At 53.6% G+C, this 15,941-nt stretch overlaps 1 protein-coding gene across 1 annotated transcript in view; it reads right to left on the bottom strand.

Moving 5' to 3' along the window:
- Nucleotides 1-15,941, bottom strand: part of GNAI3 (G protein subunit alpha i3) — a 36,687-nt gene that overhangs the window by 3,522 nt on the left and 17,224 nt on the right. The window contains exons 2-5 of the mRNA XM_075442809.1: nucleotides 13,352-13,394; nucleotides 13,101-13,242; nucleotides 10,895-11,052; nucleotides 2,109-2,237 (exon numbers count right to left, since the gene is read on the bottom strand). Coding sequence (XP_075298924.1) covers nucleotides 2,109-2,237; nucleotides 10,895-11,052; nucleotides 13,101-13,242; nucleotides 13,352-13,394 — 472 coding nt within the window. The remainder of the gene's footprint in view (nucleotides 1-2,108; nucleotides 2,238-10,894; nucleotides 11,053-13,100; nucleotides 13,243-13,351; nucleotides 13,395-15,941) is intronic.

Genomic DNA, 15,941 nt, shown 5'->3' with positions numbered 1-15,941 from the left:
CCATCTCCTGCTTCCTTAGCAACAATCCATTTGCTTGACTGGACTCCAAACACCTACTCACAGCCAGCCCTTCCAGTTAATTTACTCTGCATCTGACAAAGGATTATCTGGAACACACTACCTGCATGCTACCACTGGGACCCAGAAAAAAATAATGGGGTTAAGAAACAGTTTCATGTATTAAAAAAAAAAAATATCTGCGAGCTACTGGAGTGTAAAGGCTGCAGAGCTGCTTACAGAATTTCTGTCTCGGAAGAAAGATGTGTCTTGGACATTTGCAACACCCTGCTCACCAAATTATTCTGATGGGAAGCAGGATTGCCCAGGGTGTTCTGACGGACGGCAACTTAATTAAATCAAGCCAGACACGAGTCAATATCTCAGAGTTATGAAAATCATAACCATTGATTTCTTATCAGCACTAACAGGCAGACAGGAGAGAAACTGCCCAGGGTGGGCCAAAAGCAACGCGAATTTATTGATGCCAAAGGCGGCAGCCAGAAGTGCCGTTCAGCTAACTCCAACCTCCCGTTTAAGGTAAACCGTCCCCGCGGACCGCAGGAGCAATGAGAATCTCTGCGAGGACGCAGGCTGTTTGCTTAGCTCGGCGCATCTGCCATTACTCTCTGCTGTTAGCGCGGAGACATCTGGAAAGGAACAGCATCCCTGACAGCTTGGCGTCGCCGAGCTCATCCAAATTCGAGTCACAGCTATCCTGAGGTACCTCAGCCCGTTATTAATGTCTGAGGTTTAACGTCAAGGCTTCCATCGCAGGAGACACGGCAGCTGCAGGGTTTAAGATGTATTAATGCTTTCCTTTGTGGAGCAAATCCCTCCGAGACGAGGCACCGCGTGTCTCGGGCTCCACACATGATCAATGACTCCAGGCAGGCTCGGGAAAGAGCGAGCCCCCTCCTTGCGCCGGGGAGGCAGCCTCGGAGCGCTCAGCCATTTCGCTTGGAAAGCGGGGTTAGAATGGTGACACGGAAGACACCGGCTACCTCCAGCTCGCTCTTCCATTAGTCAGACGTGCTGATTTTTAAGAGCACCACACTCTGCAGCTGGAAATGCTCATCCTAACGCACCAAGACGGAAGACAAGCCTTTCCTTGGGCGAAGCAGGAGCCACGTAAATAGCTCGGTGATGCAAAGTGCTCAGGCATTTTTGTTAAAATGGTTCACAAGTTACGACAGTTCAGAAGCCAAAAGCGTGCAAACCACTCGGGTTTCATAAGCAACACTTGGATTTTTGCTGTAGCTCTTTCAAACTGTTTTCAAACACAAGCTAAAAGAAGCAAACAAATGCTTACTTAAAGGCTCCGAGCAACAAAGACTTGAGAACACTGCCAGGGACAAAGGGAACTCGCCCAGGACACAGGCGCTGCGCTTTCCTACGCCACGTTACGGGACCCCAACGCCCGCCCCGCGGCGCTCCGGGCTGTTTCCGGGGCGCGCTCAGGATCCAAAGCGAGGATTTTCTAACGAGCAGACTGGGAACGGGGAGGAGAGCTAAACCGCAGGCTAGCAGCCGCTACGGGGTGAGGGGGAGCTCGAACAGCGATACGTAAAGGGACACTGCCAAGAGCGGGCTCGTGCCCGAGCCCTGCAGGGACCGCATTTAGAAGGTGGAGGGGACGGGCGAGTCCCAGCCTCTGCGGAGCCTCGCCAAGGCAGCCGGTGCCCAGCACGCTTTCCGCAAGCATCAGTCACAGTCACCTACAGCTTCGGAGAACACCATGCAGCCTGGAGCCCAGACTGTGACTGCGGGGAGGGCGCTTATCTCCCGCTTCGGAGGAAGGGGTTAAACTCAAACTCAAAACCCAGGAGTCAGTGTCCTTTTAGTATCATTTTTTTTGATCCTGTAAACAAGCAGTCGGTACCTGTGTCTGCGATTCCAACATAAAAGCAGCTGAAAAGAACAGAAGAAGGCAAATAAAAGTCAAACCGGTATCTCCAGTGAGCAATGCCAGTAGAGAGGGAGCGTAACGGAGGCCAGGAGGACAGTTAAAACAGGGCCAGACGTTTCGCGGCGCAGGTGTGGGACCTCCCACCACCACGCATGGAAGAAATCAGCGCAGTCCACAGGGACAAGTGCTGCCCTTCACTTACTTGAAGTACAGGTCCTTGAAGGTGAAGTGAGTTTCCACAATGCCTGTAGTTTTAACTCTGGTCCGCAGAACATCCTGCTGAGTCGGAATGTAGGTCGGCTGGGATATTCTATCCAAGTCATTTAGGTAACTAAACCAGAAGAGACAACACAAGATGCGCTTTTTTTAGTCTGCTCGCTATGAATCTTTTATAAACTGCAGAAAAAAGTCATCATGGAATTTATTCATCACCTTCACGTAGTACAGACCTCGAACACACAGCGAACAAACCCTCTTGGGTCTACCCCAGGGGCTGATTTTGTGGGTTGTTGGTTGTTTTTTTTAACCCCTCCCCCCCATACGACCTTGCAGCTTGGCCTGGGTAGAGTTCAGCTAGCCGGGGAGCGAGGCCCGATACGAAGCGCTGCGATGCAGAAGCCACGCCAAGACTGGTATCTCTTGGGGCAATTCAAAGTAGTCAAGGTCTTCCACATCAAAGCACAAGGCAATAAATCCAGCGGCTCGTTTTTAAAGGGCGAGGGTACATCAAGTGCACCAGGAGGAAAGCATTAAGCATCAAGAACCGCCCCCAGAACAGACTCCATCACCTCCTTGAGCAACAGCAAGCTGCCACCACGCTCGCCGGCTCCCCGAGGCACGGCCGCCGGAGGAAGCCATTTCTCGGCAGCGCCAAGGCAACGCGCCCGTCGAGACCCCGACTAACTCCAGCCACAGCAGGTTGCCTTTGAAGTCCAGCCGTGGTGCACATCAGTGAGAGGCATCCATCATTTCCAGCAGTGTCAGAAATCCCGCTCCTGCCAGCAACACCTCCGAGCTCATTTTTCCTGTTAAGGGGAAGGCAACAGCCTCCTGCTTCCACAAAGGAGATGAGGATTGCTCCAGCTCCGCTGGGAAGGGACTGGAGGCAAGCGTTCAGCCACGCTGCCAGCAGCGTTCTCCCTAACAGCTATGGCCACGTCTTCATCGAGAGCGGTTTTTAATCAATACAGTACTGTGCAACTGTGAGGTTTTAGTACTACAACAGCTCTACGCTGGCGTAACAAACCCTGCCCTTCCAGCCAAGCATCATCACAGCTCCGTTGCCAGCCAGGAATCATTCCTTCCCAGGCACCGGAAAGCTGTGCCAGGAACCCCAAATTCCCACTCGCCTTCGTCACCGAGCAGGCAATGCACCAAGCGACATCCCTCTCCTCCGTCAGCTTCAGCATCTCCTCTGGCCAGGGCTCCCAGCGCATTTGCAGAGTGCTGACCTAGTTCCCGAACCCCAGAAGAACCCAGCCTACCTGCCAGCCTCCTGCCCGTGCGCGCCCGGCCCCGCGGGGCTTTTCGCGAAGAGCTGCTATCTGCAAGCGGGTTTAGCCCAGAAAGGGCCAACTCCTCTCATTCCCCTCTCATTCCCCGCGGCGTGACGGGTTTGTGAGCTGCTCTTCGCCCAGAAACACAGCCCAGAAACACAGCACCCAAAACTCACACTTGGGATTAGCTTTAGTTTCAGCTCAGTAAAACAGAATTAGGAAGGCATTTACCTTCATTAGGCATCTATTAGGAAATAACACACCTGGATTTCTTCCCCCTCCCTTTTCCTACCAGTATGAGTCTGGCTGCGATACGGTGATTCAAAAGCTGGTGGAAGCACGACCCAAGAACTGACCCAGAGACTCCCAACAGCCTGGCTGTGATGCAGGTCGCACAGCTGCCCTGAAGTGCTAAATCTGCAAGTTGGAGCTGCAAAGCATCCGCTCCTCATCACCAGCTTTCAGCGTCAGAAGTTTGGGCAGTGAAATTGGTGTAACTCCTACTTCAGGCTTTTTAGGCAGCCAGGAGAAGCGAACGGAGTCAGGCAGCTCCCACCAAACGAACTGCAAAGTGCCACGTGGGGAGCAAGGTGTGTCAGATGAAGCAGTGCTCTACCTGCAAGCTGCCTTAAAAAATAAGCCTTGCCAGATTAATTCCAGGGAGGCTCCAGGGCCAGTAAATACCAGATCCCGTAGAAACGCCTAAGCAGGTGGAAGCTCCAGCGCGGGGGACCTCTCGGCAGCAGAAGAGCTGCCCAAGCACAGGGGCACACAGCCTCCTCCAGCCCTACCCGAGCCTTGCTGGAGGTGGCTCACGCTGAGGAGGAGGAGGAGGAGGTGGCAGCCTGCCCACCCAATAAACCAGGCTGCAGAGCCCAGCCTGCGCAGACAGCCGCTTGTTTCTCGCTACCACATACAGATTTACTGGAACTTGGGGGGGGGGGGGGGGGGAAGAGGAAAAGCATGGATTGAGACTCATGGTTTTGAGCAACTCCTAACCCACAGCCTGCCACAGTCTGTCTCCAAGTTTAAAGATGCTTCTCACAAATATTGTTTTGGGAACTGCAAACGTATACCTTACTGAATCTTCCCACATCCCACACAGTTTGAACCCCTTTCCGCAGTCTCCTTCGCCACCGGGCTTCCTTCATACGCTGAAGTTGCAAGGCTTGTTCCCCACCTTGGATTCCTGGTGTTTACAGAGCCAACCACTTCTCAGGCTTCAACACCACCTTGCAAAATACAAGCTGGCAAAAAGACAGTTTCGTTTCCCTTCTTCTTTCATCCTTAAAATGAGGGCTCGAGTACTAAAAAAAAAAAAGCTGACCAAAAGCCTATAGCATAGCTCGTGTGTGCCTTAGCGACGCTCCAAGGCCTCCCAGGACGCCCTGTGCCAGGCTGGCATGGGCTCAGTGCCCGCACACGCCAGGCTCCGGAGCCCCCGCCAGCTTCAGTGCCGTCCCATCTCACGCTCGGCCTGCTCCAAGGCAGGCTGACCGCCGCAGCGCGATGTTCCACAGCTGACAGCTTTCACTGGGTGAAGATAACAGAGTGCCCCTCCTCCACACGCTCACATCAACCCTGGACTGGTATTTTTCCCAACCATTCAGTCATGTTTGCTTTTAGCGCTGGAAAGGATGCTTTCAAGGCCACAAATGGCTCTGAAAGCTTCATACAAAGCATTTCTTATGAATGGCTGTGCACAGCCCGAGCTCTGGGAAGGGGGGGCTGCCACCGTCGCGCCCCAAGGCAGAGCAGCCAGCCCTCGCCAGGGAGGGGAGGCAGGAGGGCAGAGGTGCAGGTCTGGTACCCACACAGGTCGATATTCGCAGCCACCAGACACCAGGCTTTTAAGGAACGCTGTCAGAAGCCCCTGTGCCAGTCCGAAAAGGCAAAGGGTGCTCTCCCTACATAGGCTGACAGCTCATAAGAATTAATCACCTCTAGCCAAGTCTTCCTGCAGCAAGAAGAAAACGGGTGAAGATCCGGAGAAACCTACATTTCCGAAACGCGCTTCCTTTGCAGAAGGCTGCGTCCTCTCTCCCCTCGCGTTCAGCTGGATTTTGGTAGCTTAAGCCAAAGAAGAAAACAGGGAAACAGAGCAGGAGCTCCAGGAAAAGGGGATGTTGTGCATTACGTTTCTCAGTGTGCACGCTCGCCTAGAGCAGCTCAGACAGACCCACAGGTGAAAGAGCTCCCTTCGAAAACTCGAGCGGGGATCCCCAGGCAGTGCTGCTGGAGGGGAATCACCAGAGAGCACTGGGACACAAACGGGAGGACAATGCCCTGCAAGCCAGTGCTTGGGAGCAAAGAGGAGGAAAAAAAACCACACAGAAATAATCTAGGTTTTATCCAGAATCATGTCAGGGAATTCAGGCCAAAACTGCCACTTGGGAACAAGACAAGATACGCCAGAACAGAGCACGGCTGATCAGAAGCTATGCTAATTGCCTGAGAGACTGCAGATAATTACCGGCAGTATCTGCCGACTGGTGTCTGCATCAACTTAGGAAAAAGTGGCGAAATCAGCAACTAAACCGTTTTACAGCGTTAGCTGCTTGCTGACATTCCCACGCACCAGGCAGAGGGACCTGCAGCCGCACACCGCAGCACCCGCGCAGCTGCAGCACCCAACAGGGGCTTGGCTCTTCTTCTGGGTCTGCGTGGCAAGGTTTGGGTAGCGGGGGGCTGTAGGGGTGGCTGCTGTGAGAAGCTTCCCCCAGGTCTGACAGACCCAGTGCCAGCCGGCTCTGAGACCGACCCACAGCTGCCCAGGGCCAAGCCACTCGGCGCCGGTGGCAGCGCCTCTGGGATCACGTATTTAAGAAAGGGAAGGGAAAAACCTCTGGGTGGAACAGCAGTGAGACGATGTGAGAGAAAACTCTGCAGATACCAAGGTTGGTGAAGGAGGGGGAGGAGGTGCTCGAGATGTCGGAGCAGAGACTCTTCCCTTGCAGCTCGTGATGAAGACCATGGTGAGGCAGGCTGTGCCCCTGCAGCCCATGGAGGTCCACGGTGGAGCAGATCTCCACCTGCGGCCCATGGAATGGACCCCACGCTGGAGCAGGGGGATGCCTGAAGGAAGCTGTGACCCCACGGGGAGCCCACGCCGGAGCAGTCTCCTGGCAGGACCTGCGGACCCATGGAGAGAGAAGCCCACGCCGGAGCAGGTTTGCTGGCAAGGCTGGTGACCCCGTGGGGACCCACGCTGGAGCAGCCTGTTCCTGAAGAACTGCACCCCGTGGGAAGGACTCACATTGGAGAAGTCCATGGAGAAGCCTCCCGTGAGAGGACCTTCCGCTGGAGCAGGGGCAGAGTGTGAGGAGCCCTCCCCTGAGGAGGAAGGAGCAGCAGAGACGATAGGTGATGAGCTGACCGTAACCCCCATTCCCCATCCCCCTGCGCTGCTCGGGAGGAGGAAGGAGAGAAACGGGAGTGAAGCTGAGCCTGGGAAGAAGGGAGGGGTGGGGGGAAGGTGTTTTAAGATCTGGATTTATTTTCTCACTATCCTACTCTGATTTGATTGGTGCTGAACTAAACTCCCTTTTCTCCCAGGTTCAGTCTGTTCTGTCCGTGACAGTATCATCTCTCTCCCTGTCCTTGTCTCGACCCGCGAGCCTTCCGTCACATTTCCTCTCCCCAGGTGAGGAGGGGGAGCGATGGAGCGGTTTTGGTGGGCACCTGGCATTTATCCAGGCCAAACCCAAACACCTTTGTAGCCGTTACACCAGGAATCGCGTCCGCAGGTCCGAAACGCTTCCCCCCGGCGCCGACCCGAGATGGGAGTGGTGAGCTACAGCGCCCTTTGCTCACGTCATCGGTAAAGAAGAACGGGGAAGTTGCAACGAGGCAAGTAAAAACACAGAGGTTTGAAATCTCACACCAAAGGAGGAGGGCAGCTGCTACAGAGACACTATCAGACCGTGCCTGGGAAGATGCTGAGTGTTTACATGCGTGCTTGGACATCCACAGTTTGGATCAAGCGTTCCTCAACTGTTCTTCAAAAATAAAGAAAACATGCAAAACACACTATGATTCCAGGACAGCTCATTGGGATTCACATCACAAGTGGTTATCTTGGGGAGCTCACCCCCCGCCGCTGCATACGGATTACGATGCGCCGTCCTTCTGGCTGCCGCCTCTCCTCCCGCTGGCGTGCCGGGGCAGCTCTCCGACGGGCAGCATCCCTGCCCGCGCCAGGGGAAGCGCTCAGCGAGGCAGAAAACAGCAGGAAGAAAAGGTTTTTTTGGAACAATTGGATGCTGCCCTGAAAGCCTTGGCTCCCTGCCACCGCGCTCTTGTTCTCAATGCCACCTAATTTTCATAAGCAATTGCTCATATGTTCCTCTTCTCCCCCCTGCCCTTCTGGGCATCTGAGAGTCCCCGAGATCTGATCTGGAGGTGAGGAGAAGCACCCAGGCAGCCAGAACTGGGCTTGAAACTGGGCACAATACCGGTTTTCCAGCTGAAATTCAGTCATCTCAAACGGGGCGTGCATTTAAAGGCTGCTCACCCTGAAGTTTCGGTCCCGTTTGCAGGAGATACTGAAAGCAGCAGGGAAGTGAAACTCCCCCAAGAGAATTGGGCACAACAGCTCGGAGCTACGTGACCACGGCCACAAGCAGGGACCGCGAGCCATCCATCCTCTGAGCACGAACAAGGGAACTGAGGGGGTAACACCGGGAGATAAGGCAGGTCAGGAGCCACGTGCTGAGCGGAGGAGAGAAAAAAAATCCTGACTGCAGGCTCATCTGGGCCGCTCCTTCTGCACCCCGGCGAGGCGGGGGTCCCGCAGGGGTTTTAACGGCGCGGTTGTGCCCTGTGCTGAAGGAACCCGCTCGCAGCGTTTCCTAACTGCCGAGTTGCTTGGCTACTGCTTCAGAACAACGCTGCGTTCGCGCGGCTTCCTGCGGTCTGAGGGCAGGAAGCAAAGAGTTCTCTGGCGCAGTCAGCGGAACAAGGCCCCGTGGGTGACGGCCGGGCTGCAGCGTCTCTGCCACGCAGACCTGCCACCAGCCCCGACAGCAGCGCGTCACGGCAGCTGCGCCGACGCGCACCAGGACCCGCAGCTGGGCACCAGTGGGTTGCAGACACCCAGGAAGGGAAATAACCCTGCGCAACGCAGTCTCTGGAGGGCAGGCGGATCAAGCGGTCACCTCAGGAGCAGAGTTACGCCTTCTCCCCCCAGCCTGCTGTTTCTGACCCCTTTCTGCCCCGTTTTCTCCAGCCCGCAACCATTCTCCTCCTCTTTCAAAGCTGACCATCAAGCCCACAAAGTCAAGGTTCCCCATCTTTAGATTCCTCCCAACGCTCCACTCAACCACTTGCACTTTCTGCCCTAAATCCTCTGCTCAAGGAATCCTTAAGCTTTCCTTCCCTTCTCCACATCTCCTCACTGAGTTATTCCCTCATCCATCCCCCTCCTCATCGACCCTTTTTTCTGCCTTTGAAGCTGAAGCTTCCTCCCTGCATGCCGTAAAAGCGCACATGAATCTGAGAAAGCCTCCTGTTGTCAACTCCCTTCCCTTGATCTCAACCCACGATAGCCTGCCAAGGTGTTACAAATTTAGAAAAATTCTTCCTTATTTTCAAGCTAAAACACGCTCTGTGTACACAGAGCCTGCAGGCAATTGAGCTGCGATACATCTGAAGTCTCTTTATAAAGCACTCCCAAACGAATTTTTTGAAGGCTTAGAGCTTGGGCAAATTGCAGCAAGTTTTCAGCTGGACATCAGGAGGCACACTCAGCCCCAAAATCATCCTTTCAGTTTCAAATATTTGTTCTGGAGAGACCAAGCACATGACTTCAAAAAAAAAAGAAAAAAGCAACAACTGTTTTGCTCATTAAAAGAAATTGTTTCCCCTCCCTGTACTAACCTGCCTCTTGGAAACAGACGAGGCATTTAGTCAAAATTCTCATTAACCAGCCAGCAGCAGCCTATTTATCCAGTCATAACTTTCCAGTTGTTGAGCACTTGCGTGCATTTTAGAAACAGAACAATAAGCAGGTTTATAGCTGGCCCGCAGCACTGCCCGCGCGGTGTCAGGCACAGGAACAGAAGTCTAGGGAGAGCTGTTACAGGGAACGACTCTGAGTACTGAGCTGCCAATATCCCAGAGTCCCAGCACGGCAGGGGTTGGCAGGGACCTCTGTGGGTCACCCAGCCCAGCCCCCTGCCCAAGCAGGGTCACCCAGAGCAGGCTGCACAGCACCGCGGCCAGGCGGGGCTGGAATATCTCCAGAGAAGGAGACTCCACAGCCTCCTTGGGCAGCCTGGGCCAGGGCTCCGTCACCCTCAGAGGGAAGAAGTTCTTCCTCATCTTCAGCTGGAGCTTCCTCGGCTTCAGTTTGTGCCCATTGCCCCTTGTCCTGTCGCTGGGCACCACTTGAAAGAGTCTGGCCCCATCCTCCTGACACCCACCCTGCAGATATTTATGGGCATTTCTAAGGTCCCCTCTCAGCCTTCTCCTCTCCAGGCTGAACAAGCCCAGCTCCCTCAGCCTCTCCTCGTAGGAGAGATGCTCCAGTCCCCTCCTCATCCTCGCAGCCTTCCGCTGGACTCTCTCCAGTAGCTCCTCATCTTTCTTGAACTGGGGAGCCCAGCACTGGACACAGCACTGCAGATGGGCCTCCCCAGGGCAGAGCAGAGGAGGAAGAGAACCTCCCTTGACCTGCTGCCCACACTCCTCCTCATGCACCCCAGGATGCCATTGGCCTTCTTGGCACCCAGGGCACGCTGCTGGCTCATGGTCACCCTGTCATCCCCCAGCACTCCCAGTCCCTCTCCAGCAGGTCAGCCCCAGCCTGTACTGGTGCCTGGGGTTGTTCCTCCCCAGGTGCAGGACCCTGCCCTTGCCCTTGTTGAACCTCATCAGGTTCCTCTCTGCCCAGCTCTCCAGCCTGTCCAGGTCACGCTGAATGGCAGCACAGCCTGCCGGCACATCCACCACTCCTCCCAGTTTGGTGTCACCAGCAAACTGGCTGAGGGTACATTCTAACTCTTCATCCAGGTCATTGATGAAGAAGTTGAACAAGACTGAGCCCAGTACTGACCCCTGGGGGACACCACTACCCCACTACTGGTGCTCATCACAAATCTGGTAGTTTCACCAGAAGCTCGGTGTCAGGCAGTGCTACTCCCTTCTGTGAGGATAACGAAGGTGACACAGCTGCCACCTACTGCGACAAGCCATCTTAACGCGAGCTGCGGAGTTTTCTTCCGCCAAAACCAGGCAAATTCACCGCGGCACAACGCAAGGGACAGGGTTTTCCCCAACACTACACGCAGGGAAGACAAACAGTAAAGCTGACTGACGAGCTAAAGCGCCAAGTCAACTTGTGAGCCCAGCCCCGTGTAAACCAGTTAGACCAGGGTTTCTGTCCGTCCCCTCAGAAGGGGACCCTCACCACCCCGCCTCCAGTCCCACCAGCCCCTGTAGACCACCTCTTGGTCAGCTGTGAAGAGCCCCGAAGCTGGTAACGGTTTCTTACTACGATGCAGAGTCGTTCAGCTGATATTCTCTCGATCTGCTGAAGCAGGCCTGAACGCCAGCGTCCCTCCACAACCGCTTGATCACGCCAGCTAGCTCGGCGGTCATCACGCCTTCCTCTGCGCTTCCGGCTAACACGAACAACTGACGGGCATCGTCCTGCAGCGAGAGGGGAAACCAGAACAAGTGAGGATCTCCACACCCATTTGTACCTTTACAAATTACAGCGAGGCTTAACATCAATAACGATCCCAGGGGCTGCAGCAAGCGCTGTGAGGAATTGTGGTCCCCTCCTGCACGCTGTCTATCCACTCTTGTGCCCCCCTAGATGATCAAGTGATTTTTCTCCTGCAGTGGAAAGGCAAGTTCTGCTTGGGATCACCGCTCCGAAGTGACAGGCAGCATTCACATCCGGAACACGAGATTTCAGTAACCTGGCGGAGCATTTCAAAGGAAAGGGAAGGATGTCTGTCTGCTACTATAGACTAATGAACTAAGCTATAAATAATAGGTTCTGAACTGGAAAACCTCTCTTATAGTGTCTTACAGTATGGCAACAAGTGAAAATTCAATATCAAAAGCAGCAAGTTTTGGACAATTACAGGTTTAAAGCATCGAGGACTTGCCGTCTGCTGCAACAGCTGTCAGAGATAAGGGAGACCGATTTCGCAATCAAGCATTTCATCAAGAGATGGGACGGACTGATCAGGATTTGAGTGCTTGCCCGAGAGCAGGAAAAGTTCTTCTCAGAAGTCTTAGTGCAAGACCTCACTCTTCTACAAGTTAACAAGCAGATTTTGAAAGTGAAGAAACAGGCTGACCTACATCCCACACTGATGTTTATTTCTGCCATCATCAGACCTGCCAGCATCCTTGCAGGAGATACAAGAGACCTTTCACTATCCCAGCAAGTTCTCAACTTCAGACTGTCTCCTCCCAGCATCGGCTCCTCTCACTTGAGCCCCAACCACACTGCCCAGCGTGTACCCAACCTCGGGCAAGAGTCAAGTGGGCATCCTGCTCCAAAGGCTACCTCCCCAGCACAAGCAACGGGCACCTAAATTAACTTAATGAAGGTCTGAACTGCCACAGCACAGTGGTGGACCTCCATTAGGAGTCTCTGCAGGTACAGCACTTCTGGGCATGGTGCTACGCTGACAGGTCACTGCTGCACTTTGCTGCCAGGCAGTCAGTTTGGTTATCCTTGGTCATTTCCTAGGAAACTGAGGCAAGCTGTTTGCCCTTCAGGGTGGATTGGGACATGAGAAAACTCTTGGCACTCGGTTCTTGTTCTGCTTTTGCAAAGCCAGCTAAGCCTGGGCAGGTCAACTGAGACAAGAACTTGGATTTTACCATCTTCCTCCTTCCAGCTACATCAGCCAGGCTGAGATCACCACCCGGCTTCGACAAGCACAGAGGAAAGGCAGAGGGGAATGCCAGGGCGGATCTGGAGCAGCAGCTGAACAGCAGCCTAGGTTAACAGGCAGACGGAGGTATGCCCTTCAGCCAGGATGCTTTACATCGTAAGTTTAAAGTATCTGTGGTTGCAGCACAAAGAAATGGAGTAGGTTACTTCACTCAGTGTGCTACTGTAAGCACAATGAGTTAGTGCCAGCTAGCCAGAGTCACAGGCTGTGCAGCCCCTGCCCCATGCCAGTAGACACAACTCCTTTCTCCTACACATTTTTTGGAGCCCCGGTGCTCCCACCACCACCCCAGGGGTCAAGAATTCCTGACTTCGGCTTCTGCCATCTTGAAGTGTTGAATGCTAGCAGCAGCCCAAGGAACCAGCAGAACTGGAAGGGCATCAAACCCCCCCAAAACTAAGAGGACAACTACAAGTAGTGAAAATGATTAAAATTTATTTGGTCTAGCTTAGAAACTAACTGGCTCAATGGTGTGAAAAAACACTGATGTCAAGCAGTTTAAACCAAAAGTGAGAATTTCATTAAAAATTCAAATAGCTTAAAGATTTGGGGATTACTTCTTATTTTGAGCATTCAGACTACCAAAGGTTCTTATCCATAACCTCAGCACAATACTTGGCACTTTGTACTGGTAATACACACAGTTTATGCAAGGTCTTTCGCTCTTGTATCTTGTAAGAGACATATTTCCACTGTGAGCATCACGGACTGAATTTCCAGGATTCATTAGCACAATTCACAGCACAGGCTCAGACTAAGGGAAATAAGTGAAATGCTTACCGCTCTGGCAACTTCCCCAAAGTCTATCTTTAGCCTTCCCATGGCTCTTATGATTGCGATGATGGACTGGATTGTATTGCTGTAGACAACCACTTTATATTGTTTGCATTCTTCTTCCGAGTAGCCATCCTCATGAATAATCCTGGAAGGAAACCAGGCCATCATTCCCAAGCCAAACCAGAAGGGCACCACAGAAGCCTTTTTTTCATCTTGCACAAAAAGGCAGTTTACACGCCTCCGCTCTCACTTACTTCATCTGCTTCACAATGGTGCTTTTCCCAGACTCTCCAGCACCTGAAAAGCACCAAGAAGAGTCCAGTTAGCAACCACGTGAAATTAAAAAGGAAAAGCGGAATGTATTCTTCCCGGTTTCCTCGCAGAAGTCGATGGGGTCCAGAGTAAGGTGCTGCTAACAGAGCTCCAGAGCAGCTCTCTCAGCCCCTTGGGAGGCATCACCGAAGGGAGCATCCACGGGCACGTCCTTCACAGGTTTTATTTACAGATGCTGATGCTCGCTATGCATTCGTCTGCTAAAAAAACCCTAGAGTTTCTGAATTTCCCGATCGCCGAGGCTAGCCGCGTGGGAGGCGGGCGTGAAGAACCGGGATGAGGATTTATCCAACAGCCCATCCGCCATCCCCCTCTCCCAGCTCGGTAACTACAGCCCAAGGCAGCCCTACAGCTAAGGGCACCCACGTCATCAGCTGCCACCCACTGTTACCGAGCTGGGCAAGGCAAAAGCACTAGCCTTGAATAACCACAGGGATGCAATCACAGATCCCTGAGTATTTTCCCAAGGAACATCTAATCAGGAAGCAATCTTGGGTGCTACACAGCAGCAGGGAAGCTGCCCCAGAACAGAGCTCAACAGCATACGCAGGTCACTGCTGCGGATCCAGGTGAAGCAGCTTGCGACATTAAAGCCTAGAAACATGTTCGTACGTCAGAGCAGGAACACCAAAATGGATATCGCAAGCTCCCTTCTCCACTTGGCACAAAGTCAGCCAAATGTTGCCCACAATGACTCAAACTAATGCAAGTTTCTTCCACAGTGGAAAGCCTAGGTGCACTCCCACCATCCATCATCACAGCGTAGCGGTGAGCACACCGGTACCATTCCTGAGGTAGATGCCTCTGAAACAGCTCTGGCAAAATGCAAAGACGATACCTGTCTAGACTTGAAGGGGCAACTCGGGCGCCTGTGAATCAGCAGCAGGAAGACCAGGGAGCTGGGTTCCTACTCCAACCCTCCTGCCACGAACACGGGTTCCCACAGCCACCAGGCAGCTCCGGGATCCTCACCGTGGCACGCCCATGCACATCCGCCCACAGAATGCAAACAGTAACTGATTAACGAGCTCCATTCTCTGCCATTTCCTGCAATGCAAGGGTTATTATTCTGGGAAACTCAGGATAAAGAGACCCACAGGTTTAGCCTGGAGCTGAGCCTTTGCCACGGGATGATTTCCAGTTGAAGTATCAGACCTGCAGGCTGTGGCACTTGGACCTTCCTTCAAAGCAAGGCAGATAAAGCCGGCTGGCCAAACCTCTGCAGACCTGGGGGGCTGCGTTACCCCTCTCTGTCTGCAAAACCACAGCTCGTCACTCTGTTTCGCACAACTTTTGCTCTTGAACCACAGAGCGCTTGCAAACCCTCCGGCACGAGGCAGCACCCACCTTTGCACACCCGTGCAGCAGCTGGCACGCTTGCACAGCTCGGCGCAGCAGACGCCTACTCCGGGATTCAAAACCCTCACGTTATCGCAGTTCACCGAGCTGCGCTGCCTGTCCCAGCCGTGAGGCATGACCGACGCACACGTGGCGGCACCGGCGACAGCAGCAGCGCGGGGCCTGGACCACGCTACAGAATCACAGAATAGTAGGGGTTGGAAGGGACCTCTGTGGGTCATCTAGTCCAACCCTCCTGCCGAAGCAGGGTCACCTACAGCAGGCCTCGTGTGACCGCCACACCGGGAGCTCCCTGCAAACGAGCCGGACCAGCCGCCGGCATCGGGGCTCCTCAGCTCACTGGGAGCTGCAGAGCTGGGTCTGCTGAAGGCAGAGGAATGCAGTGGAGCCTGCCTGGGTTTGGATGCGTAACTCAAGAGAGCCTGGATGGGCCACAAGACCCAAGCTCCCGCTCGCTTCTAGCAGCAAGGCACCAGTGTGCTAACCCAGAATGGCGGTGCTACAAGCAAAGCGAGCTTTGTTGGAAGAGAAAAATCATATTTAGAATATCAGACTAACAGGAGAAAAAAAAGGACCAGATTTCAGGAATGTCAGGCTGTGAGAACTGGGCTGTGGCATACTTCTCCAGGGGGAAAAAAAAAAAAAAAAAAAGCAGAACAGCTTGGTGGTGGGACCTTTGGGAAGCACAGCTTCCAGAAACGGGCTTCCTGAGCCGCCCACGACACCCAGAGAGGACAACGCCGCATTCCAGTTTCATCCTCGCATCCTTGAAGCCTCGGGAAGGCCAGCTCCTAGGAACAGCACCACGAAGAGGGCGTGACAGCAGCGGCACTCTTCAAAAAGCACTTTGTCTCACAACTTCACATCAGACAGGGAGAGGAACCAAGAAACCAAGCCCCTGAAGATCAGCGGTCGCTTTGTAGGGTTTGTGTTTGCGATAGGCATAAATTGTTCCCTTCCTTGGAATTTTGCACACCTTTTGGCCTGCTTATTTCACATTCCTTCAGGTTCTTTCCAATATTACCAGTAAAGCCCTTTTGGCTGATAAGGGAATTAAAAGCGTCAGCAGGAGCGTTAAGGTGCAGGCCACAGCGGTGGCTGGGAAGGAGCAAACACAACTGCCGCCTTCCGACCAGCTGCACAACAGCCAGA

This window comes from Opisthocomus hoazin, chromosome 25, assembly GCF_030867145.1.
Source record: "Opisthocomus hoazin isolate bOpiHoa1 chromosome 25, bOpiHoa1.hap1, whole genome shotgun sequence".
Classification (NCBI taxonomy): Eukaryota; Metazoa; Chordata; class Aves; order Opisthocomiformes; family Opisthocomidae; genus Opisthocomus; species Opisthocomus hoazin.
The sequence above is the reverse complement of the archived record's forward strand: the minus strand, read 5'-3'. Positions and strand labels throughout refer to the sequence as shown.